The sequence below is a fragment of the Rhododendron vialii genome, chromosome 4a (assembly GCF_030253575.1).
Source record: "Rhododendron vialii isolate Sample 1 chromosome 4a, ASM3025357v1".
NCBI lineage: Eukaryota > Viridiplantae > Streptophyta > Magnoliopsida > Ericales > Ericaceae > Rhododendron > Rhododendron vialii.
This window is the reverse complement of record NC_080560.1, coordinates 35,920,902-35,947,864: the sequence shown is the minus strand read 5'-3', so window position 1 is coordinate 35,947,864 and position 26,963 is coordinate 35,920,902. Positions and strand designations below refer to the sequence as shown.

General features: G+C 37.6%; 2 protein-coding genes across 2 annotated transcripts; both read left to right on the top strand.

Annotated features, from left to right (window-relative positions):
• Positions 1 to 812: 812 nt before the first annotated feature.
• LOC131322202 (inorganic phosphate transporter 1-4-like) lies at positions 813 to 6,035 on the top strand. The gene is made up of 2 exons (XM_058353438.1): positions 813 to 951; positions 4,027 to 6,035. Exon 2 carries the CDS (start codon positions 4,093 to 4,095, stop codon positions 5,701 to 5,703), a length of 1,611 nt encoding a protein of 536 aa, XP_058209421.1. The 5' UTR covers positions 813 to 951; positions 4,027 to 4,092; the 3' UTR covers positions 5,704 to 6,035.
• On the top strand, positions 819 to 25,782 carry LOC131322201 (inorganic phosphate transporter 1-4-like). Its single transcript, XM_058353437.1, has 2 exons — positions 819 to 951; positions 23,936 to 25,782. Exon 2 carries the CDS (start codon positions 23,994 to 23,996, stop codon positions 25,602 to 25,604), a length of 1,611 nt encoding a protein of 536 aa, XP_058209420.1. The 5' UTR covers positions 819 to 951; positions 23,936 to 23,993; the 3' UTR covers positions 25,605 to 25,782.
• The last annotated feature ends 1,181 nt before the right edge of the window (positions 25,783 to 26,963 follow it).

Here is a 26,963-nt window from a genome sequence, read left to right as displayed (position 1 = left end):
GGAGTCTTAGGGTGTTCGTTTAAAGGCTTTAGAGCCAAAAATTCATTATGACCATTGAAGATAAAATGTTTAAAAAAAATAAGAACTTCACACCGGTTCAACCGGATTGAAAATCGGAACACTTAAATAATATTAAATAACTAAAAGAGAAAAAAGATATAAAGATTATTAAGTAAATAAATGAGATATAAGAAAAAATGAGGTTGGGTATTTCTGGGGCGCAGGCTGCGAGGTATTTTCGAAAGAAGGGGTGGGGTCGGGGTGTATGTGTCAGGAGGGGGAAAAAGCAATTTCCCCAATATGATAATTCCACGTAGACATTAAAACTGGAAAAAACAAAAGTCAAATGACCATAACCTCGTTTCAGAAGTTTTTTTAAAAAATAAGCAACTTATTTCACATTTTCAAACTCAAAATTAATGTAAATGAAAAATAATTTTTTAATTTTTTTGCATTGTATTAAAGATATCAATGAGATCTATCAAATAAGATCCATAGTGGTAAAAAAATTATTTGCGTAAGCACATAATTTTTGAACTTGAAATTATTTTTTTAAAAAAGAAATAATTATTTTTGTTTCTGAAACGAAGCCTACGTGTCAGAAGCGTACGGGACGAAGCTTCCTCGTGGAACGGGGAAGAGGAAAGGGATATTCCGTAAATTGATTCCGTAACCAAAGAGGCCCCTCTGCATTTAAATACGGGCTCCCTATTCTCCGGAGCAAACTCAAACACGAACACCCTTCTCCTTCTAAGGGAGTACTAAGAACTACCTTCCCTCTGTCTCTTGAATCCCACCTCCCCCAATCTTCTTCTTCTCTCTCTCTCTAAAACTCTCTCCCTCTCTCTCATCCTTATATTTTGCGTTGCTATCTTTCAGCCCTCTCTGCATAAAAATGTTTCTTTTTCTTCTGAGGAGTCTCAGCAGTTTCTGAATCAGCACTACTGAGAGGTAGGAGGACATCCCATTTCACTATTTTGTCATAAATTTTTGGGCAAATTTCACTCATACCCCCTGAGGTATCTGACAATGACAGAAGGTATCCCTCAGTTTTCAAAAATGGTAGATACTTCTCTTATTTTACAGTTTGGGTTTCATTCCGTTAGTTCTGTTAGTGAAATGAACGGAAAATGTACGGAAAATGAAATCTTCAATTTTATTTAGTTCTATAGCTATCTTAGGGCTCTCATTGAAAGTCTTAGAGCCAAAAATTAATTATGATCATTTAGGATAAAATGATTAAAAAAATAAAATCTTCGCATCGATTCAAACGGATTAAAATTTGGAGCATTTGAATTTTTGCTCTTCATTTGGTTTTAGGGCTTTCAATGAAGAGCAAATACTTAAGTGCTCTAATTTTCAATCCATTTGAATCGATGCGAAAATCTTATTTTTCTGATTATTTTATCATAAAGTGCAATAATTAATTTTTGGTTCTAAGATTTTCAATGAGAGTCCTAAGATAGCCATAACACTACACGAAGAGGAGATACTAAAGTGCTCGAATTTTCAATCCGTTTGAATCGGTACAAAAATCTTATTTTTCTGATTATTTTATCATAAAGGGTCATAATTAATTTTTCGCTCTAGGACTCTCATTGAGAGCCCTAAGAAAACCATAAAAAGAATTGAAGAGTAGATACTTAAGTGCTCCAATTTTTAATTTGTTTGAATCGGTACAAAGATTTTTATTTTTTTATCATTTTATCATAAATGGTTAAAGTTACTTTTTGGCTCCAAGTCTTTCAATGAGAGTCCTGAGAGAGCCATAGAACCAAATGAAGAAAAGATACTTAAGTGATTCAATTTTTAATCCGTTTGAATCGGTGCGAATATCTTATTTTTCTTATCATTTTATCCTAAAGGGTCATAATTAATTTTTTTACTCTAGGACTTTCAATAAGAGCCCTAAGATAGCTGTAGAACTAAATAAAATTGAAGATTTCATTTTCCGTACATATCCGTACATTTTTCGTCCATTTCACTAACGGAATGAAACCCAAAATGTGAAATATGAGAGATTTCTGTCATTTTTGAAAATTGAAGGGTACCTTCTGTCATTGTCAGATACCTCAGGGGGTGCGAGTGAAATTTGCCCTAAATTTTTTTGATATGTAAAATGATAGTTTATTGTTGCAGTTAAGTCCCTCTCAATTTTTTTTTTTTGCAATTAATGCTTTTATTGAGTAAGATTTGGGTTTATATGCACAGATACATGCATGCGTTATAAATTTTTAATATTAGTTTGTGCAGTAAAGAGGGTGGACTGGAGGATCTGACGAATGTTTTTGTGTACCTTTTTTCTGAGATTTTTATTTACTGAGGACTTTTTTTATGGGTCTTCGTTGACCTTCAAAATATTTTTGTAATCTTAATCTTTTATATATTGTGATTATTCCCCTACTTACATGCATAAACATATTCGATTCACACAATAAAACAAAAAGGTGAATAGAATCTGTTTTGTACTCATTTTTGTTTTCTATTTTCATTGCTAGGCACTGAACTTATTTTATTTAATTTTGAATCTTAGGTGTATGCATCTCGATTATTATGCAAAACTTATTTCGCAAGCAATTTCAACCATAATCAGCTTTTTAGAAAAACACCTCAAGCGATGTCTTAGTATTCTTGAAAACTTCTAAAATATTTTGCGAAACCATTCATCATTTTCTGGGTGATTTCTGCTCAACTGTTCTGTTTTTTTTTTTTTTTTTTGACAAAATCTGTTCAATTGAACCCTTTTATGTAACATTTTATTTTCACCTTTTTCCCTTTGGGGAAAAAAAATATTTGGATGTATTCATGAGAAATATATTTTCATTTCTTGGTTCCTCTAATCTCATGTTTGACTTATCTGTAGTATCTAATCTCATGTTATGTTCAAATGCATCCGTTTGTTCCCTGTGTGGTTACAATTTTATCGGATGTCCCGGAAGGTACCCGCATCTTTCTGTTAGGTTAGAATGCATGTGTTTGTTAGGTTAGAAAACGTTTCTCTAATTTACTTGCTCCCACTTTAGCATTGAATTTCTTATGAGTCTTTGGTTTGAATTTTCTTGTGTTCCGCTTTAAGTAGTAAAGGTGGGTAACAAAAAACACAGAGGAGATTGACCCAAAAGGATGTTTGAAACAATCTCAGATGTTAGGCTAAAAAGGGCCCCGTATTAAAAAAGGTGACTGCCTTTCTTTTTAAAGGAGGATCCTCCTATAAGTAAATTGGTAATGATTGGATGGCCTAGTTGGGGCATTCCTCGGCCTTTTTGGATCCACTTTGATGATTAAACTGTTCATTTTCAATCTGCGTTGAGAGTCTCAACTCAATTAAAAATCATGCCGGTAGAATTACAATTAATCTGATTTCAGAACACATTTACGTTTAGAAAAATATTCTCGGACAGTGAATCAAAAGCCGTCAAGATAAGTGTCTTGCAATCATGAGTTTGTTAATTTCCAAGTGAAATACTCCCTCCGTCCTATTTTTATTGTCCATTTTCGTTTTTCGTACCATTCTTTCAACGCTTATATCTTCCGATATGAATCTCAAAAAATATGCAATATTGATCTTATTTGATAGTTTTCGATTAAATCTATAATACAAAGTTTTCAAAATTATGAAAAATATTATAGATTGAGAGATATAAGCGTTGAAAGAACGGCACGAAAAACGAAAATAGACAATAAAAATGGGACGGAGTGAGTATCTTTTAGCAGAGTTGGTGGATCTATAGATGAATAGTTTCCATCATCTATGTGAGCCAGCAAGACCATGAAATGCTATGCCTTTTTCATAATAGTACATCGTAGTTGAAAAGTATGCCAACAAGTTCGAAAAAACCCAAAAATATGCGTTGGAGCTGGTTTCAATACTGGTTGAAAAAATAGCCCCCTTTGTCTTCTTCTAAGCCGTATGATCTTTGGAATTTCTTTCACTACCACAAGTTTGATTATCTAACTAGGTTGAGCCAAGTCACCATCAGAACAAAAGAAATATCTTTCCTAATCTCCTCTGTTCTTTGTAATCAGGATACTTAAGCTACAAGCCTACAACCACAGTTAGCAGTCTGAAAGAGTTTCCAAACAGAGGCAGCCATGGCCAACGACCGGTTACAAGTGCTCAGTGCACTTGATCTTGCCAAGACACAATGGTACCACTTCACTGCCATAGTAATTGCTGGAATGGGTTTTTTCACCGACGCCTACGATCTGTTTTGCATCTCTCTGGTGACCAAACTGCTTGGTCGCATATACTACCACAACGATGGCGATGCTAAGCCAGGGACTCTGCCGCCTAACATCGCGGCTGCAGTCAATGGGGTTGCCTTGTGTGGTACCCTAGTCGGACAGCTCTTTTTTGGGTGGCTCGGAGACAAGATGGGTAGGAAAAGGGTCTACGGCATGACCCTTATGCTCATGGTCGTTGCCTCCATTGCCTCTGGCCTTTCCTTTGGCAAGAGCGCGAATGGCGTGATGGCCACGCTTTGTTTCTTCCGCTTCTGGCTAGGTTTTGGCATAGGGGGCGACTACCCTCTCTCCGCCACAATTATGTCAGAGTATGCCAACAAGAAAACCCGTGGAGCCTTCATTGCCGCGGTGTTTGCCATGCAAGGTTTTGGGATTTTGACTGGTGGGGTGGTTGCGATTATCATTTCTGCAGCTTTCAACGCAAGGTTTCCTGCCCCAGCATATGGAGTTAACGCTATCGCGTCTACCCCCCCGGAAGCCGATTATGTCTGGCGCATAATTCTTATGTTTGGTGCTATTCCAGCTGTGATGACTTATTACTGGCGCATGAAGATGCCCGAAACTGCCCGTTATACTGCCCTAGTCGCCAAGAACGCCAAACAAGCTGCTGCCGACATGTCCAAAGTGTTGCAGGTTGAGATCGAAGCAGAACAAGAAAAGGTCGAAAAGATTGCGGAAGAGCAGGGAAATTCATTCGGCTTGTTTTCCAAGCAATTTCTACATCGCCACGGGCTCCACTTGCTTGGAACCACCAGCACATGGTTCTTGTTAGACATTGCTTTCTACAGTCAAAATCTTTTCCAAAAGGACATTTTCAGCGCAATCGGGTGGATTCCCGATGCAAAAACAATGAATGCAATAGATGAGGTTTTCAGAATTGCTAGGGCTCAAACTCTCATTGCCCTTTGCAGCACCGTGCCCGGGTACTGGTTCACCGTGGCGTTCATCGATAGAATTGGGAGGTTCGCTATCCAGTTGATGGGATTCATCCTCATGACAGTCTTCATGTTTGCCTTGGCTATTCCTTACAACCACTGGACTCACAAGGACAACCGAATTGGATTCGTGATAATGTACTCGCTCACTTTCTTCTTCATGAATTTCGGTCCTAACGCAACAACCTTTGTCGTCCCGGCAGAGATTTTCCCAGCAAGGCTAAGGTCTACATGTCACGGCATATCTGCAGCATCAGGCAAGGCCGGGGCAATTATCGGGGCGTTTGGGTTTTTATACTTGAGTCAAAGCAAGGATTCGACTAAAACCGATAAAGGGTATCCCCCGGGTATTGGTGTGAAGAACGCTCTCCTCATCCTTGGCGGGGTTAATTTCTTGGGTATACTATTTACTTTCTTGGTGCCGGAAGCAAACGGAAAATCATTGGAGGAAATGTCTCAAGAGAATGAAGAAGAGGATGACGTACCGGCACCTAGCCGTGAAAGTAGGACAGTTCCAGTTTAATTCACAATTATCTTATACTCCGTATGTGTCTTTCATTGATTATACATATCGTGTTCAAGATGAAATAAGCTGCTAGCCTGTTAGTATTAGCCTTCAATTGAGTTCCTGACCTAGAGAGCATAAGGTGTATATATAGAGCTACGATATAGACTTAAGGAGTAATAAGTCTGGGCTTCCAATGTAAATAAGTTAAATACATTAAATTTTGAGCGTCATTAAACAGATTATAGGCATAATTCAGATCTAAAAGGACTAGCATGGATTATTGAAAATCTGTTATTAGTGTAATATATCATAGCATGCCATATTTATTTATTTATTTTGTACTCTTATCAAGTTTATCTTTCTTGTCTTTTTTTATAAGCTCCATTACATGATCTTAATTCAAAAATAACATTACTATTTTAAGTGATTTTATAGTTTTCTATTATTGTCAAGATCCCAGATTTAAAATTTTGCCGCCTTGAAATCTCAAGGCCGGATTTGCACTCAAAATGTGGCACATCTATATAAAATTTCTAGTTCTGCCACAGGTTACCAAGTTAATATATGGTTTATAAACTGGCTTCACAAAACCTTATCCGTATGCATGTATTACGCCGAGTCCACCAAACCACCCACCATCAAGCAAGATTCACTGCTCCAAAACCATATCTATTAATGTCCACACACACTAAAGTCTCCGAGCAGATGTTCAACGGCAGGTCACATCATTGGAGTGGTTGGCCGGTGAAGTTAAGGCCCCGTCCCGAAACCTTTTTAAAAAATAAGTACTTATTTTAAAATTTCTTCTTAAAAAATAAGAAGGGTCATTTCACAAAATCCAAATATAAAGTTTATTTCACATTTTCAAACTCAAAAATAATGTAAATGAAAAAAAATCAATTTTTTTTGCACCGTATTAAAGATCTCATTGAGATCTATCAAATAAGATCCATATTGATAAGAAAATTATTTGCGTAAGCATATGATTTTTGAGCTTGAAATTGCCTTCTTAACAAATAAGGAGTTGTGCTATGAGTAATGGGCGCCGGGGAGGGAAATCGTACCAACAACCGCGCCGGGGCGTCTCCGGCCACCTGACGGCCGATCCAAGCCGTCCAAAAATTCTATAAAAAAAAACCGAGGGGGCCCTAAGCGGGAATCAACGGCATCCGAAGTGTGTAGGGTGCTTGATCCGAGCACCCCTTTTTCGTGTAAACATGATATTCATATGTACACGAAAAGGGGTGCTCGGATCAAGCACCCTACACACCTCAGATGCCATTAATTCCCGCATAGGGGCCCCCTCGGTTTTTTTTTTTAGAATTTTTTGACGGCTCGGATCAGCTGTCCGATGACCAGAGACGCCCCAGCGCGGCCGCCGGTATGATTTCCCTCCCGGAGCCCTTTGGTACCTATATAAATTCTAAAACAGCACCCTATAATCTTCTTATTTTTGTGGAACAACCCTTATTATTGGGCAAAAAATAAGAACTTTTTCAAGTTCTGGAACCCAGCCTAGGTTTAAGACAATGTTAGTGTGAGGGTGCTGCATGTAGTCACCTCCGCAAGGACTTCGGGTTGATATTATGCAGTGAGGTGCTAGTACCGTATAGTACTATACACCTCTAAGTCGTTGGATCGTGCATCCGACGGCTCACATCTCATCTCGGCAACCAATGATCGAGAGCCGTTCATTACCGAGATGAGATCCGAGCCGTCGGATCGTGCATCCGACGGCTCGGAGGTGCGCAGCACGGTGCTGCGCACACCACTGTACAACACCATCCCGTAATTCATTTGAACCGTTCATTGCTCAATTTAAAATTCTGTCCGTCAATTGCCGAAATGGACGGCTGAAACGGCCGCGCTACACCGCCGCATTACATGGTATAGTACAGAAGGTGCACTACACACTCTCAAATCGTGGACCCAGTTCTCCATTGACATCTGAGAAATGTGTCTGGTTTTTCCAAAGTCTTGCTGTAGTACGAGACAGTTATGTAGGTGGCCTTTTGCTCTCGGTGATCTCGTCCTTTTGACAACAACAGGTGCCTGCATTTTCCAAGCCTTTCCCCACTTGGTGGTCCAGGAAAGAAAATAATGAATGGCTTGATTCGGTAAGAGTTGGAGAAATCTGCATCAAACTCTGTCGTTTTACGAACACAAAATCGATACTACGCGTTTAACACTATTTAGAAGTACTATTATTTTTCCCTTTCTTTGAACTTTAACTTAAACTTAATTTAAATATGGAGATTTTGTTCTTATTTAAATTTTTTTCGCATTTGTTAGTTTTGCAACAAATTTTTGTAGGTTATTGATTCGTCTCGACGAGAGGAATCAGAAAATTAATTTTTTTTTACTTTACCCAAGTATTTCGAGAAATAACCACTTTTTAGCGCAAAAATGTCAATTTTTTTGCTAAAAAGTGGTTATTTCTCAAAATACTTGGATAAAAGTAAAAAAAAAAAATTTACTTTTCCGATTACCCAAAAAAATTTGACCCAAAACTAATAAATGCGAAAAAAATTCAAATAAGGACAAAATTCTCAGATTTAAATTAAGTTCAAGACAACGGAAGCAACGAAATTAATTAATTGAGAACTATTTTTGGTACCTTGCATGATTACTATTGCTTCAAAAAAAAAAAAAAAGTTGCTACATAAAAAAGATGTAGTGTAAGGATTGAGATAGGTTCTGTTTTAATTTACAGCGATCTGGTTACGTGTGGGGATAGAATTATATATGTTGTGTGATTAAAGACGACTTCTATCTAAACATCTGTCCGCAGTATGTAATATCATACTATATGTTTAGCAAAACTATAACGTGCCCAAGATCAATTTTAAATTCCATAACAAGTTAAACAATTTCCTTACAATAGACTAGGAATTTAAAGTCCAAATTACTTATATAAAGGTTGTAACTAATTGAAGCTATTTAGTTGTAGTGAGATTTTAATTCCTCCTATGCACACCAATATATCCGTGCCCCAAAATGCTTTTCTCTTTGTGTTTCTTAGTTTACTTTGAATGAAATGGAAGACTACCTAGAATGATAGAGTATTTCTTATAATTACTTTGTCAAATAATAATTAAAGCTTAATTGTTTTGTATTTTGAGAAAAATATAGTGACAATTTTCGAAATACTGAGGTCAACTGGTCAAGTACCAGTAAAAGATACGGTGAGAGTAGTACCATGTTCTCTATAGTGATTAATGGTGACTGGTGAGCTTGTTGGCTATTCTCCTGGGAAAAGGGGCTTAAGACAGGGAGATAGGTGGTCCCTGAAGAAAATATTCTGGTTTTTTCCGGTTTACAAAAGAATATTGCAGTTTGGTCCCCTCCAGTCGATTCTTAGAAGAATCAACAGTTCTACATGCACCTCCCCACACTCACATATCGGAAAAGTTTGACTCATGAAAAACCAAGAAACTTTTGAGATGAGAAAACCGAATGTGGATTAATGGATTATTTGTAAAAACATCGATGTTTGTTAAGTACTTATTATTTTCCGATGAACGAGCAGTGCCGGCTCATAAGCTTTGGAGGTCGAAAATGAACCTCTTAAATGAAGCCTCTCAATATTTTCCATACAAAAGTTTGGTCTACAAAGAGTCTCATAAAAATAAAAATAAAACCATTACAAAATATAAGCATATAATTAACCCAAAAAAAATGCAACTTAATACCACAAAATCCATCATTTGAAAATTAGTCTTCTCGCACTTTTTGTTGAAAACCTACTAATTCCACTGTTGGGCCTATTTTGTGGCTTTTAAATTTCAATTGAGCCTATTTTGTGTAATAGTGCAACAATTTTTTGGGGTCCATATATATATATATGAGTTCTAGGATTTTTGGGGCCCTCATTTTTAACTTTTTTGGGGGGCCCAAAGCCCTTGCTTCTCCTGCCTCTCCCTTTAGCCGGCCCTGTGTACAAGACAAGTCATTCTCTCATATTACATCACATTTAATTCATGAAATAAGTAATTATTTATACTTAAGTTTTCAATTGAAAAACAAGCTCCATATTTTATTTTTGCTGCCTAATTGCAATATTTAGCTTAAATTAGCTAGTAGACGAGAGAATCTTTTATTGGTAATAATAAAAAGTGGAAGTTGATATGCACCAATTAACTTAGACTATCCCATTGAGATGGACTGTACATAATATACAGCTATTTCAACCCTTACCTATACTTCATTTTCAGTGATATAGCTTGTGAAGAAGCTTCTCTTAGACAACGACCGCTCAAATCATCAAACTCAAATCATGAAATTCCTAATATAAATTCGTATAGGACACGGTTTCTCTACCGTTGAATTGTTTAAAAAAAAAGTCTCTGTAGATGCATTACAATCATCCATCTCTGCCGTCAATGGCTCTTTGTTTTCCAGCCTCAGATCGCAGAATTTGTAGGGAAGTTTCATTAAAGCCAAATCAATAAATTTGTAGGGAGTAGCTTAAACCTGTAAAACAACATGATGAACTGAAAAGCTCTTAATTGCAATAGTACCTCAACAGAATTTCTACAGATTCTATATTTGGAAATGAACAACTCGAAACAAAACATTCAAGATCATACTCAAGCTTATGAAAAATTAAACTTGAAATAATCTAAAGCACTAACGAGTCCTAAAGAAGGTGAATAGGACGACCAATTAAATATTTATTACAAGACAATACAAATTAATTCCAATAAGATCAATGATATGCAATTAATCAAAGCTCCATGTTAATCAATCAACCAAGCATTCAAATAAATAGAAAATAAACAAAGGAGACAAGACAAGAGAATTACGTGGGAACTACTTCGAGTCTAAACACACTAAGCATAAAATTACAGTCTAATCCTACCATTTTTCATTAATTAAAAAGGGTTGTAAGAGATAACCAAGTTAGAAATTACCCACAGTCCCTTGCGACACCTAAGTACTCCACCTGTACCTCTTACTCCTTTGATTCAATGGACTCCACAAGCTCCAACATCTTGATCTCCAAATCAAATCGGCAATGGAACCATCCGGGCTCATGTAGGAACAAAGGCAACAATGCAAGATATGATGATGATGAAGATTTTTGGTAAGAAGAATCAATCTAAAGTGTATTCATGGAGTATTAGAGAATAACTCTAGATTGACAAATAAAATAATCAAACGTGTACAAAGTTTAAATCAAAATGAATATAAGAGGGAATGGTTTTCTCTATAAAATTGGGCTGATGCAAAAGCTTGCCTTAAATGAGAAAAAAATAGGTATACAAAGTGTCAAGTACGAAGCTCTACCAGGGGCCAATAGGAGAGTGACAAGTAAGCGCTAGCGAAGGGATACCACGCATTACCTAAAGCCTCCAAGACACACGCTACCGATCAAGCTAGTGCCGTTTAAGAGATAAATAAAGAAATTCAAAAGGAAGCAACGCGCTAGCGATACGCTGGGAAGCGCCCCGCGGGTAGCGCCAAGGGTATCCTTGGTTCTGATACGAGATGAAGTCTCCCCTGCCTTGCGAAAAAATTCAAGTTTTTCTCACCAAGGGGACTAAACCAAGCCTCCAAGACTTAGAAAAATTATCATTCAATGAAATTCAAAGGCAAAAATGGAGAAGGCCAACTCACGCAAAAATCAAACAAGGATTTAAAACAATTACATCTAAGATGCATAGAAAAACCCAATATAACAAATAGTATATGCAACCTGTGGTTATACCTCTCTTGATCGGATCTCAAACTTTGGCACGGTGTTGACTTGTGGCATTTATCCAATTCTTCAACCATTGCTCCAATAATTTGGCGATATCCGGAAATTGCCAATTGCACTGACAAAACCAATCATGTTTACAACTTGCGCGAAGTTCATAAAATAAATAATGCAAAACGTACAATTTTTAAAAATCTTATGCACAAAGTGGCGCTATAAATGTTCGGCGACCAAGGGTCGGGTTGCAGAGTCCGGAGTTAATAGGTTGGAGAACAAGGTCCGATCTAAAGTTGATTTGGAGAAGGAAAGGTTGGGTTGTCTGATCTAGCACCGCCGGTTGTTTTCTTTTTTTTCTTTCTAGTTTTCTGCTGTGATGTTCCGCTTGCAAATGTTTCTCCCCTTCGGGGGTCTTCCTAACCCTTTTGGGTGTAGTGTGTTTTTGTTTCTTTGATGTTGGTGGTGTGAGTTTTGTTTGAGGTACATTGTACCTCGATCAATGGCCTTCGTAAGGAGTTCGGAGTGTAGGTCTTTCCTCGTCGGAGCCTATCCGTCCGGTTGGCTATTCTCTCCTTGTCCAAGAAAGAATATACCCTTTGATATACTCTCTTGGTTATCAATGAAATTTCTAAACTTTTGGAGAAAAAAAAGTGGCATCAAACTTGCCCTTTGTTTTTTTCGTCAGCCAAAAGTAACAGATACGTGACGCTTATGGGAAATACTATCTCAGTTTTCTCGATGATCATTAATGATGGTCTCTAATGGTGGGCTGGATCAATAGACTGGAATAGTACTTTACCTTTTGAATTACTCCTACTTTTTTTTTTGATCCGCTTTGAATTACTCCCACTTATTACTTCTAGTAACTTTTTGTCAAATGAATGACCTCAGCATCTGCGATTTATCGAAGAGAAACAAAATGAAATTTACTCAAACGTGCTGGGCCTTTTTTTTTTTTCCTTTTTTGTTCTTTACTTTTCAAAATTTCAGTACAAAATTTTTTCTTAATGTGAGTGGTCTCAATTGAGAAAAATCTCTGTAAGTAATACTAAATAATAACCAAAACTTATAAAAAAAATTGTTTGTTGAGGACAAAACGAAGTTTTTTTTTGCTGAATTTGTTATTTTTGTAATTTCAAATTTGAGTGGATATTTTTGATATTTCTGATTCTTTTCTTTTCAATAAATCAGATTAGTACTAGAAATTTTTAAAAAACTCACTAAGGGTGAATATAAAACTATAACCATAAAAAACTTAATTCAAGTTAAAAGGAAAATTTTCAAAATGGCATCTGAACTTTGCATCAAATGTCACAGAGACACCTGGACTTAAGTTTATTTCAATTAAACACATGTACTAACAAAATCTTCAAATTTAGACCCCTGCCGTTACACTCCATCCACTTCATTCCAAAAATTGTTGACATAGCATCTCCAACTCGTTTAAGTTGTCCTGTTGCACATATTTCCAACTGGGGACGATGCACCCAAACAAAACCTATCACTTCATCTTTTCTTTGTGGTCCCAAGCAGAAGAAGAAAAACGTAAGAGTTTCTCTGGGTTTGGACAAAAAAGCATGGTTCTTTGCAGCCCTAATCGCCATTAACAACAGTGTACTGTACGGAAGACGACGAAAAAGAAGATGGTCCGGTGTTTGCGCGATCGTGGTGGTGGTTTTCCCCATACGGTATGATAAACAAATCGTATTCCCTTTGTTTAATCCAACAACTTCATTGTTAATGAACTGAAACGATTAGTTTAATCAAACCATTAGTTTTACCCAAATGATTTGTTTAAGCAGATGCATTGTTTAATAGTTTGTTGAATGCATCGTTCACTTTATTGTTCATTCACCCACCCACTGCTATTGTTTAACCGAAATGCTACTGGTACATACAATCCGTGCACAGACTGTGCACAGATTTTGTGATGGGGTCTACCATGGGTCCCACACAAATGATCCGAGCCGTTCATTAAATGTAAAACATTTTTTCAAGGGTTCCTACAAAAATCAGCTCAATCCAATACCTATAGGTGTTTGATCTAATCATCTAACTTTTCATTACCCGAAAATCTGAATGAAAATTTAGATGATTGGATCGAGCACTTCTAGGTATTAGATTGAGCTGATTTTTTACGGGGACTCTTGAAAAAATATTTTACATTTAATGAATGGCTCGGATCATTTGCGTGGAACCCGTGGTGGACCCCACCACAAAATTTGTGCACAATCTGTGCACAAATTGTCTGTACCAGTAGCATGGTTCATTGTTTAATACCCTTCTTCAGACTTTTTTTTTTTTTTATCCGACCCTTTTTCAGACTAGGTAAAAAAAATCAGACTTTTCACTTGGTGTTTAGGGTTGTGTACTAGATAGATTTATTTTTCATGTATTGATTCTTTGATTTGTTTATATTTTTGCAGACAAAAATTCTGATAATTTCACTATAAAAATGCATTATGGTGGGTCATTTGGGAGTCCGTTATATGTCGGTGGTAGTTATAGATTCATTTGGGTTTCGCTTGAGTGCATCGTTTCCTGTTGAAAATATGTGCAATGGGGCAACTTAAATGGGTAGGAGATGCCATGTCAGCAATTTTTGGGATGAAGTGGATGGAGTATAACAGAAGGGGTCTAAATTTGGGGGTTTTGTTAGTACATGTGTTTAATTGAAATAAACTTAAGTTCAGGTGCCTCTGTGACATTTGGTGCAAAGTTTATGTGTCATTTTGAAATTTTCCCAAATTAAAATCACAGTGGTTATAGTGTCCTTCGCTCCATCTCTCAATTACTTCGTTTTGCGTTCGTGCTCTTAGGCTCCATTCCAGAAACCTCTTAAAAAATAAACAGCTTATTTCACATTTTCAAACTCAAAAATAATGTAAATAAAAAATAAATTTTTAATTTTTTTTTGCATCGTATAAAAGATTTTAACGAGATCTTTTAAACAATATTCATAATGCAGATTTTTAAATTTCAATAAGCCCCTTATTTTTTAGCTTAAAATTATCTTTTTAAAAAATAAGAATTTTTTTTGAGTTCTGAAACCCACCCTTAAAAATCGTTTTGCTTGAGATATTTTTTAAAAACATTTTTACGCACACACACATGCTGACTTTGGCTGGGAAAGCGACAAGGACGACCACGAGTGGCGTACTGATGATTTTAATTCTTATCCGGTAGAGTACCAATTAAAGAAGGTACGTAATTATTATTAGCATTAATGGTGGAGTTTCCAGCCTATCATCGGTCAATACCTCTCGCTTTTTAACTTTCCGTCGAAGTGGAAAAGTTGAACACAAACCAAATTGGAAACCATTTTCTTGGCAAAATTCGATTGCACTTTTGAATCTTTCTCATCACCGTCCCACCATTGTGCTGAGTGCGGCGGATTGACATCGTTTCATGACAATTTTGGTGTCCCCTTTCCGCACAAACGATTTGAAGGATGCGATACTGTCCAATCCAATATTGTACGAGACAGTCCAGATTGAAACTATAATTAATGGTTCGAATTCGCTTATTAGTTTAAAAATACGTCCCAACCATTGAATGCAAGAAATGAACGGTACCGATCAGGGTTGTCTCCCCAATTTTCAATACGTGCGTGTTTTTTTAAAAAAAAACTTATTTTTCGTAATTTTTGTATGGCCTTTTTGTTTGGAATTTTAATCGTTAATCTTGACGAGAGGAATTATAAACGTATAAAAATGTGAACCAAAGTTGTAAGTATATAAGATGACATTGTAGTCAAAATATGCCAACTGTATTTTTTTTTTGTCTTTAGTGAACTTTTTTATTTTAAAAATAAAATATGAATTTAACAAAAAATTCAGAAAAAGACTAACAAAAATTTAAAAATACCAAAAATATAGTGTGACAAGACCAGTTTATTCGTACCTCGACTAATTACTAGATCCAACTCATCATCTACTAGTAGAGGGTCCGGTTAAAATCGGGACTGGTTGCATAAAATTAATAGCACTTGAAAGTTTTTGAACCTGAAATTTTAAGAGGGACCAAACGCCAAAGTCCAGAGCAATATTACTTTACCTTTTCTTTGAAGGGGAAGTATTATTTTACCTCCCTGTACGTTCTGATTAGGGCAAACTTTCACTGTTTAACTTAGGAACCTCATATTTCAGAGCCAAGTATTGGGTTCTCGGCTTTTCGCACAGTACCATGTGGTACAACCTGCAAATTAAAGATTGCAACCGCGCAATGTAGGTTAGATATTGTCTTCCAATCACTCAACAAAAGTTAATGATATTTCTTCTGCCGCTTAATTTATCCCTACGTAAATGATTGGGTGACTTTGATACTCCTGGAATATTGCTGAACAAATATTTTAAGGGGTTTTTTTTTTTTTTTAATTACCGTTTTTTGAGACTTTAGATTTGTTGTTTCCTTTATTGAAGGAGTATTTTTTTAATTTGTCATTTGGAGATCTAGGGCTCGATTGGATTGTGTATACGGTGGGTGTATTACACAATACACCCGGATTCATAAATAATACACCGTTTGGCATCCATTTCTTCCCCTGTATTAACTAATCCCCATATTCGCTAATACACCAAGAACAACCATAAATTATTGCTACCCTCCCAGGTAGCAATAGCTAATCCGGGTGTATACGCCTGATTTTTGACCAAAACACCCCTCCTCATCCCCTCCCCCAACGGCTCTCTCTCTTTCTCTCTCTCTCTCTCTCTCTCCTCTAATAGAGATAGCGAAGAAGAAGAAGAACAGGCCACTACAAACCATCTACTTTTAACAATTTTTTACATCATACACCCTTCATTCTAATACATCATTCAAACCATCTACTTTTTAATACACCCTCTATAAATATCACATCAATGTGGGTCCTCCCTTCTTAACTTATACCCCTTACTATCTTATCACCCATACATAAATAATACATCCAAAACACATACGGCATCCAATCGGGCCCCTAATGTATAGATTCTGGCGCAATATATCTTTGCTGTGTTGGACTCGGCTTTCCTCCAACCCCAGTAAAAAGAGTTCCTTCAACCCATTACACATGTTGACACTTGATTGGCTCAAGCCTCTCCCCTCCTTAAAATCTCACGGAAAGCTATCTAACGGAATGGAACCTCTATTCCACAATTAACTCCTAATTGATCTGGTAATCAAAGAGAAAAAGAACTCCTAATTGATCTAAAGTGAAGTTCTATCTTTTAGGAAAATTCCTTCATATTATGATTATGAAATTATGGAGTAGTTTACAATCCCATTTTTCTATCTTTCATATCTTCTCAACAAAACTAAAGAATAACAATGGAGAAAACTCCGTTTAAAAAAAAAAAAAAAAAAAAAAAGTGAGAGAGAGAGAATGGAAAAAACCTAATTATATCCACCCGAGTCACTGTGGAGTTTGGCCTTGTAGCTAGGTTTGTGCTTCCACAACCCAAGTCACTGTGGGAACATTAATTGTTTCTTCATTTCTTGGAGATCTTTCAATAAATTTGTAAGACAATTATGAGTGTGAGCGTACATATATATGTTCTTCTTTTGCTGCAAGTGTTGTAACTCCACGAAAATCACGATTTAAGTATGCATATCTCTATCCTATTGATTCTTGCAGATTTTCTTGAAAAAATGCAATAAAATTTCCTGAAAATAGAACGAAGAAAAATCCAAAAAGCTCTATAAAAAAACATGAATCCAACATGCGAACGCCATTTGCCTTCCGAATTCCGACGATTACATGCTGCAATTGAAGAATTTTCTCATCGGCATAGAAGGGAAAGTGATATCGATAACTCATCTTGCAGCAACAATAAGTGGCTTATTATTCATCAAAGAACAAGATTATGCTATTTGATTGATTCTTGTGAGAGTAATGTTACGATTAGATATCAATAGGTTTGACCCATTATTATTATTTTTTTGAAAAGATGTTTCTCCATTGTTATTCTTTAGTTTTGTTGTGAAGATAAGGAAGATAGAAAAATGGGATTGTAAACTATATTTTTTCCTAATATGAGGGAGGCTTCCTAAAAAATAGGAGATAAATAAAACTTCACGTTAGATTAATTAGGAATTAAGTGTGGAATATGGGTTAAATTCTGTTAGACAGTTTTCCGAGGAATTTTAAGGAGGGAAGAAATTTGGGGCAATCAAGTGCCAACATGTGATATGGGTTTGAAGGAACTCCTCCTATGGGGTTGGAGGAGAGCCGAGTCCATCCTTGCTCACGACATTTGGCAGTCAGCTCGAAGTGGTGCATGTAATCACTTCGAAAATAAAAGAAGAGGTTGGGGGCGCTTCAGAATGATTTTGGCCCTACAAAATGAAAAAAAATTCAGTGCCGGGCGGGTACCACGTGGTGTCCGCTCGGTGCATCAGAATTGTCCATTGTGTTTTTGGACAGCTCAAATTTGAAGAGAGAAAGTGTTGAGGTGAGACGAGAGAGAGTATTTCAATCCGAGCCGTCCAAAAGTGTAATGAATAGCCCGAATGTGCCGAGTAGGTACCGTGTGAGATATACTCACCAGGCACCGAAATGGATTTAATGAGTACATCAACAAGTTTTGGCACATGAACCATCATCTCGGCCGAAGTATATTTATCCCCTCCCTTCATCACCCTCTACAATCGTCTTTTTCCTACGCCTCTAGCCGCCTCGATCGCCGCACCTCCTCTGCCTTCTCCTTCGCGTAGCCATTGGGGTTCCATCACTGTGGTGGGTCCCGGGTTGCAGTTTTGGTTTGCGGATGTGGTTCCCGGTGTCCGTTTGGCACATGTTTGGTTCGCCAGTGTAGGAGCGTTGGATGGTGGTGTTTTGATTGTGAGATTTTCCTTTTCTTAGTTTTTCTCTAGATCTCGATTGATGTGAGCTCTATTTGTGAAGACCTCCTCCCTCTTGTGGAGTATTTCTCTCCGGTTTCTTGCTGATTTTGTTGGGATTTTGTTCGTTAGTTTTGGGATCTAGTTGTCGGAATGCTAGCTGATGATCAAGGGATCGCCATGGTGGTTTGTGAGGCTCTAGAGTGAAAAGCTTGTGAATCTAGACCTCCTGGTTATCGTCTCTGTTTCGGGATTGGTCTCTTTGATTGTATATTTGTATCCTTATTTCGTATGAATGAAATCTCCTACCATTTTGAAGAAAAAAAATCATATGGAGGAATGCTCTGTGCGAGAGGATGATGGGGATAGATAATGAGATATCGAAAAAAAAAAACCACTATATGGAGAAATGCTGTTAAAAAACGATTATATGTATGAACCATATCACAAGTTTTGGCACAAGCTTTAGACTGCACTTAATACTACCATACAGAGTCAACGTCGTCGGATCAATAAAATCAAGGCAGGGACAGTACTCTTCAATCATATTAATAATCTTTTAAAAAAATTCAACATGCAGGTACAACACAACTAAATAGCACCAAACTTAAAAACTTTGTTCACCACGCATAAAATATTATATTGCACATTTTTACATAAATTTTCAACTGCGATCGCGAAAATTAAAACATTTTTACATAGGAAAGTGGTAGTTTTCGAAGTTATTACGGAGCTTACACATTTAAGGTGAATAATGATGCTGCAGGAGTACTTTTCTCCTCTTGGTGTTCTACTTTTACAAAAAGTTTTTTTTTTTCAAATGAAAGTAATTTCAAACTCAAATATAATGAAAATGAAAAATATTTTTTCAATTTTTTTTTGCACCGTTTAAAAGATCTTAATGAGATCTATCAAACAAGATCCATATTGGTAGAAAAATTATTTGCGTAAACACATGATTTTTGAGTTTGAAATTGCCTTCTTTTTCAAAAAGTTCTTTTTTCCAGAAACTGGAACACCATCTAAAATAGCTTCTATTCCACTTTACCTAAACTGATAAATTATGATTATATTTGACACCTACCATCATTATACTAATCTGAGTTTCAAAACCTTGGTTCCATGACAGCTCAAAATTTTCATTAATATCCTATTAATTCAATAAGGAATGGGGAAAATGAAAATGATCACATGTAATCGATGTTTTGATATTTATATATTTTTTCCTAGATAATAAGATATCGCCTAATGGTAGTATCAAACTCCATACAATTTGCGAAGATCGATCGCAAACCTTTTCTGAATAATCATCTAACCTTTGATCCATGATGCTCTCTAGAACTGTTGCGGGTGGAGGTTAAATAATTAAAAACAATGTAAAAGCAATACTTTTAAGTTCTTTTTATTTTTTTCCTTAGATATCGCCAAATGATAGTATCAAACTCCATACAATTTACAAAGGTTGATCGCAAACCTTTTCTGAATAAATATCTAACCTTTGACCCATGATGCTCTCTGGAACTGTTGCGGGTGGAGGTTAAATAATTAAAAAAGATGTAAAAAAGATTTAAAATGACCTAAGTTTTTAATCGCAATGGTAGGCTGGGTGGCGAAGGGTTTGATTTTCCTAAGATCTCAAATTCAAAATTTTTCTGTTGTTATTACTTCTTTTTGATTCAGTCCATACAGAGCTTTACTCTAGTTTAAATTGGTGTCCTAACTAGTGAACGATAAAATTGGTCCCCCATAATTCATCGGAAAGTGCATAAACTAACACTCCCTCCGTCCCAAAATGATTGTCCGGTCCGCAAAACGGAGTGATAAAAATAATGCAATTTTTTCAAGAAAAAATTCAAACTTTTTTCACAAACTAAAAATACTCATTGATATCTAGTAAGTTGTTAAAAAACTTTTAATTTTTTCTTGCAAAAATTTTATTATTTTTAACACCCCGTTTTGCGGACCGGATAAACATTTTGGGACGGAAGAAGTATAATCCAACCATCTGAGTTACTATAAAAGAAATTACTATTTAAAGTTTGAAAAAAAAGGTAAACTCAAGAGTCAACATATAAAACTAATAAATAGCATTAAAAAAAATTATATACAAACGTGATAGCAACTTCGTTGACTGACCTAAAACAAGTGTCCCAACCAACCCAAGAGAGTCCATTTTTCGTTAGTCGTCCCCCCCTCCTTCGGTCCCCTCCCCCCAATGGCGGCCCCTCCCCCTCTTTCCTCCCGTTTTCTTCCCTCCTCCTCTCTTCCCTGTATGGTTGGGAAGAAATTTTTCAGTGCTGAGCAGGTATTACATAGTGTCCGTTCGGTGCAATCAAACCGTTCATTTCGATTTGGATGGTTCAAATTTGGAGAGAGAAAAATGAGAGAAAGTGTGGGCTGAGAGGGGAGAGAGTGTCAATCTGAACCGTCCAATACACTTTTGGACGGCTCAGAAGTGTCCGCTTTGGCACCACGTCAGCTGGGTGGCGTAGTACGCATCCAGCACTGAAAAATTTCTCATAGTTGGGAGATGGTCGAGACTCTCATTTTAGGGAGAATAAATCTCCCACTCTCCTCATTATATTTGGACAATGAAAATCCTCGAATTTGGCTCTTGAATCGAATAGACGACGGTGATCCTAATCTTTCTAGCGGCAATGGTAAAGGCATCAAGATGTAGACCCGATAGTAATACTGTGGTAGGAACATGATCTAATGGCGATCCTCCAATCATCACCACAAGTGGATTGTTGGGTACGTCTGACATCTGAGTTGAGTGGTTGTTTCTTTTTCTTTTTTCTTTTTTTTTTCTTGGTATTTCGTTTATGGCAGTAATAATGTCAAAATTGTTTTTGTTGTTGTCAAAACTCTAATTCATAATTGTTTTGTATATTGCACATGGTATAAGCTTTTTGTGCACTAGAGTTTTTAACATCAACAAAAAATAATTTTGACATTATCATTTTTCAGTGATTTATTTGTTTTATTTTGTTGTACTTATTCATGTTTGGATATATATGGAATGATCTTGTTTATTGGAAAAAAATACTCTTGTTCTCGGGAAAAAATAAATAAACCAATATGATAATTCCACGTTGACATTAAATTTGGAAAAACAGAAAGTCTACGGCCACCGAAGGCAAAATGCGGTGGCCGGCTACCGCACTCCGTGACTGTCCACTCCGGGCCCCGCACGGACGATCCGAGCCGTTCAATAATTTTAAAAAAAAAAAACAGAGTGGATCGAGCTGATTTCTCACGTGAAGCCCGGAGTGGATAATTTAAATTATTGAACGGATCGGATCGGATCGGATCCGAGCCGTTCAATAATTTAAAAAAGCCGTTCAATAACTGTCCACTCTGTTTTTTTTTTAAATTATTGAACGGATCGGATCGTCCATGCGGAGCCTGGAATAAGCACCAAATGAAATGCGGTGGCCGGCCACTGCATTTTGCCTGCCGTGGCTGTAGTCTTTCTGGTGGAAAAAACAAAAGTCAAGTGACTACGTGTCAGAACCGTACGGGACGAAGCTTCCTCGTGTAACGGGGAAGAGGAAAGGATATTCCCTAAATTGATTCCGTAACCAAACAGGCCCCGTTTAAATAGCTGCTGTACCGGTAACATTTTTGTTTAAATACGGGCCCCCTGTTCTCCGGAGCTAAACTTAAACTCCCTTCCCTCTGTTTCTTGAATCCCACCTCCCCCAAACTTCTTCTTCTTCTCTCTCTCTCTCTCAAACTCTCTCCCTCTCTCTCATCCATATATTTTGCGTTGCTATATTTCTCAACCCTCTCTGCATAAATGTTTCCTTTTCTTCTGAGGAGTCTCAGCAGTTTCTGAATCAGCACTACTGAGGTAGGAGGACATCCCTATTTCCTTTCTTCTTTTTTTCGATGTGTAAAATGATTGTCTATTGTTGCAGTTAAGTCCCTCTCAATTTTTGATTTGGTTGCAATTAATGCTTTTATTTAGTAAGATTTGGGTTTATATGCACAGATACATGCGTCTGTTTAAATATTAGTTTGTGTAGTAAAGAGGATGAACCGGAGGATCTGACGAATGTTTGTGTGTACCTTTTTCCTGAGATTTTTATTTACTGAGGAATTTTTTTATGGGTTTTTGTTGACCTTCAAAGTATTTTTGTAGTTTTAATCTTTAATATTGTGATTATTCCCCTAGTTACATACATAAACAGATTTGATTCACATTTTTGTTTCATCGTCGCGACCCTTGAATTGGTAGTTTAAGGACCGCGAGCAAAATACAAAAAGGTGAATTGAATATGTTTGGTATCATTTTTGTTTTCTATTTCCATTCCTAGGCACTGAACTTATTTTATTTTATTTTGAATCTTAGGTGTCGCCTTACATGCATCTCGATTATTATGCAAAACTTATTCCACAAGCAATTTCAACCATAGTCAGCTTTTTAGTAAAACGCCTCAAGCGATGTCTCAGTATTCTTGAAAACTTTTAAACTTCACTACGGAGTAAATAAGATTTTTATGCGAAAAAAACCTGATTCTGGAATTTTTTTTGCAAAAGCCTTCTTCATTTTCTGGGTTATTCTTGTTTGGAGTCTCACAAGGGTCCTCTGTTCTTGGTTTTTTTTTTTTTTGACAAAATCTGTTCAACTGTTCAAGAACCCTTTTATGTAACATTTCATTTTCACCTTTTTCCCTTTGGGAAAAAAAAATATTTGGATGTATTCATGAGAAATATTTTCGTTTTTTGGTTCCTCTAATCTCATGTTTGACTTATCTGTACGACTGTAACATGCTCTAATCTCATGTTATGTTCAGATGCATCTGTTTGTTCCTCGTACAGTTACAATTTTATCGGATGTCCCGGAAGGTACCCGCATCTATTTGTTAGGTTAGAACGCATGTGTTTGTTAGGTTAGAAAACGTTTCTCTAATTTACTTGCTCCCACTTAAGCGTTGAATTTCTTATGAGTCTTTGGTTTGAATTTTCTTATGTTCCGCTTTAAGTAGTAAAGGTGGGTAACAAAAAACACAGAGGAGATTGACCCAAAAGGATGTTTGAAACAATCTCAGATGTTAGGCTAAAAAGGGCCCCGTATTAAAAAAGGTGAGTGCGTTTCTTTTTGAAGGAGGATCCTCCTATAAGTAATTAGTAATGATTGGATGGCCTAGTCGGGCCATTCCTGGGCCTTTTTGGATCCACTTTGATGATTAAACCGTTCATTTTTAGTCTGCGCTGAGAATATCAACTCAATTAAAAATCATGTCGGTAGAATTACGATTAATCTGATTTCAGAACACATTTACGTTTAGAAAAATATTCCCGGGCGGTGAATCAGAAGCCGTCAAGATAAGTGTCTTGCAATCATGAGTTTGTTAATTTCCAAGTGAAATATCTTTTAGCAGAGTTGGTGGATCTATAGATGAATAGTTCCCATAATCTATGGGAGCCAGTAAGGCCTTGAAATGCTATGCCTTTTATTGCTTTCACATGTTTCCTTCATATCTTTCACAATAGTACATCATAGTTGAAAAGTATGCCACCAAGTTTGACAAAACCCAAAAATATGCATTGGAGGTTTCGATACTGGTTGAAAAAATAGGCCCCCCTTTGTCTTCTTCTAAGCCATATGATCTTTGGAATTTCTTTCACTACCACAAGTTTGATTGTCTAACTAGGGTGAGCCAAGTCACCATCAGAACAAAAGAAATATCTTTCCTAATCTCCTCTGTTCTTTGTAATCAGGATACTTAAGCTACAACCACAGTTAGCAGTCTGAAAGAGTTTCCAAGCAGAGGTAACCATGGCCAATGACCAGTTACAAGTGCTCAATGCACTTGATGTTGCCAAGACACAATGGTACCACTTCACTGCCATAGTAATCGCTGGAATGGGGTTTTTCACCGACGCCTACGATCTGTTTTGCATCTCTATGGTGACGAAACTGCTCGGTCGCATATACTACCACCAAGATGGCGATGCTAAGCCAGGGACTCTGCCGCCTAACATCGCGGCTGCAGTCAATGGGGTTGCCTTTTGCGGTACCTTAGCCGGACAGCTCTTTTTTGGGTGGCTCGGAGACAAGATGGGTAGGAAAAGGGTCTACGGCATGACCCTTATGCTCATGGTCGTTGCCTCCATTGCCTCGGGCCTTTCCTTTGGCAAGAGCGCGAATGGCGTGATGGCCACGCTTTGTTTCTTCCGCTTCTGGCTAGGTTTTGGCATAGGGGGCGACTACCCTCTCTCCGCCACAATTATGTCAGAGTATGCCAACAAGAAAACCCGTGGAGCCTTCATTGCTGCGGTGTTTGCCATGCAAGGTTTTGGGATTTTGACTGGTGGGGTGGTTGCGATTATCATTTCTGCAGCTTTCAACGCCAGGTTTCCTGCCCCAGCATATGGAGATGACGCTTTCGCATCTACCCCCCCGGAAGCCGATTATGTCTGGCGCATAATTCTTATGTTTGGTGCTATTCCAGCTGTGATGACTTACTACTGGCGCATGAAGATGCCCGAAACTGCTCGTTACACTGCCCTAGTCGCCAAGAACGCCAAACAAGCTGCTGCCGACATGTCCAAAGTGTTGCAGGTTGAGATCGAAGCAGAACAAGAAAAGGTCGAAAAGATTGCGGAAGAGCAAGGAAATTCGTTCGGCTTGTTTTCCAAGCAATTTCTTCATCGCCACGGGCTCCACTTGCTTGGAACCACCACCACATGGTTCTTGCTAGACATTGCCTTCTACAGTCAAAATCTTTTCCAAAAGGACATTTTCAGCGCAATCGGGTGGATTCCCGATTCAAAAACAATGAATGCAATAGATGAGGTTTTCAGAATTGCTAGGGCTCAAACTCTCATTGCCCTTTGCAGCACCGTGCCCGGGTACTGGTTCACCGTGGCGTTCATCGATAGAATAGGGAGGTTCGCTATCCAGTTGATGGGATTCTTCTTCATGACGGTCTTCATGTTTGCCTTGGCTATTCCTTACAACCACTGGACTCACAAGGACAACCGAATTGGATTCGTGATAATGTACTCACTCACTTTCTTCTTCGCGAATTTCGGTCCTAACGCAACAACCTTTGTCGTCCCGGCAGAGATTTTCCCAGCAAGGCTGAGATCTACATGTCACGGCATATCAGCAGCATCAGGCAAGGCCGGGGCAATCGTCGGGGCGTTTGGGTTTTTATACTTGAGTCAAAACAAGGATCCGAATAAAACCGATAAAGGGTATCCCCCTGGTATTGGTGTGAAGAACGCTCTCCTCATCCTTGGCGGGGTTAATTTCTTGGGTATCCTATTTACTTTCTTGGTGCCAGAAGCGAACGGAAAATCATTGGAGGAAATGTCTCAAGAGAATGAAGAAGAGGATGACGTACCGGCACCTAGCCGTGAAAGTAGGACAGTTCCAGTTTAATTCACAAGGATCTTAAATGTGCCTTTCATTGATTATACATATGGTGTTCAAGATGAAATAAGCTGCTAGCCTGTTAGTATTAGCCTTCATTCTCGTTTAAAATGTATAATTGGCTTTTCTTGTTTTGGTTTGTACTGTTGAGCAGTTGTTATGCCATGTGATCAGAGTTGAAACAAAATTCCACAACTGCTTGGTTTGTTTCTGAAGTTTCCTGTGTCTTGGCTGGATGAAACTAACATAGAGTCAACTACTCCATCCCACGGTTAGATGAGGCCAGATTGATAGCCTCCATGTGGGCCTGCATAAGAAGGAAAGACAGCGGCTTCGGGCGGGCATTCCTACGCTAAAAGTAAGATAAAGATAAAGAAATAGAAATGTCATTGTCAGTTATCCCGACTGGATACTTTCTTTCTTTGATGAACACCTTGATGTCATGAACCTAGTTCAAAGGGGGCAAATTTTCATTTTTTTGAAGCATTTTCTCCATTAGCGGCGCATAAATTATCTTCGTCAACCAAGTTTGTTCATCTTCGTCAACCAAGTTTGTTCAGTGGTCATAACGTAATTGATTAGTGGGGAAAAACATAGGCATTTGGACTTTTTGTTCCATTGTTGGTTAGGTTTTGGTGGATGTTGCTTGATGTTTCAAACCAGTTCTGCTACAAGCGATGTAATTGGACCCAGTTTTTTCGCAATAATCAAAGATCCTATGGTTTACTGATTTATTCTTATTTTGTTGAACATAAGATCCAATGATTCTTTCGTAATCAAATTATTGGCTATCGGCGTCACAAATGCATTCTCGGAGCAAGTCCAATGGGGGATGCTGGCAACCAGCTGCAAAGCTGCCGATCCGGCAGCTCACCTCGGCATTTATTATCTCAAAACGCGACTTTAGATCCAATCTTACTTACAAAACTACTTTGAAAAGTCAAATATTGGTCATATATCTCTAAAAACATTCATTTTTTTCAAAATAAGGTTAGAACATTGATACTCAATGGGTTTTTTTTTTAATCATTGCTTTAAAAAAATTCACAGTTGCGGTCTCTGATTCCCGTTACACACTGACTGATACTCTCGATGCCCGTGACTGTTACGCCCACCGCGACCGCGATTTAAAACCATGGCTTGGATTTTAACTAAGCAATGGACAGTTCATATTTGTATGCGCTCAAATTCGATCTGAACTGTTTGTGCCGAAATGAACGCCCGGATTGACCGCTTTGCATCCGCTTGGCAGCATCTCCGGGTCCATCCAATGGTAGCCATTTGGGGTGTTATACCCATAATTTGGAACCAAAAAAATAGAACTTGGAGCTCTAATGGGGAGGCAAGTTTGGTTCTAAAAGGGCTTGG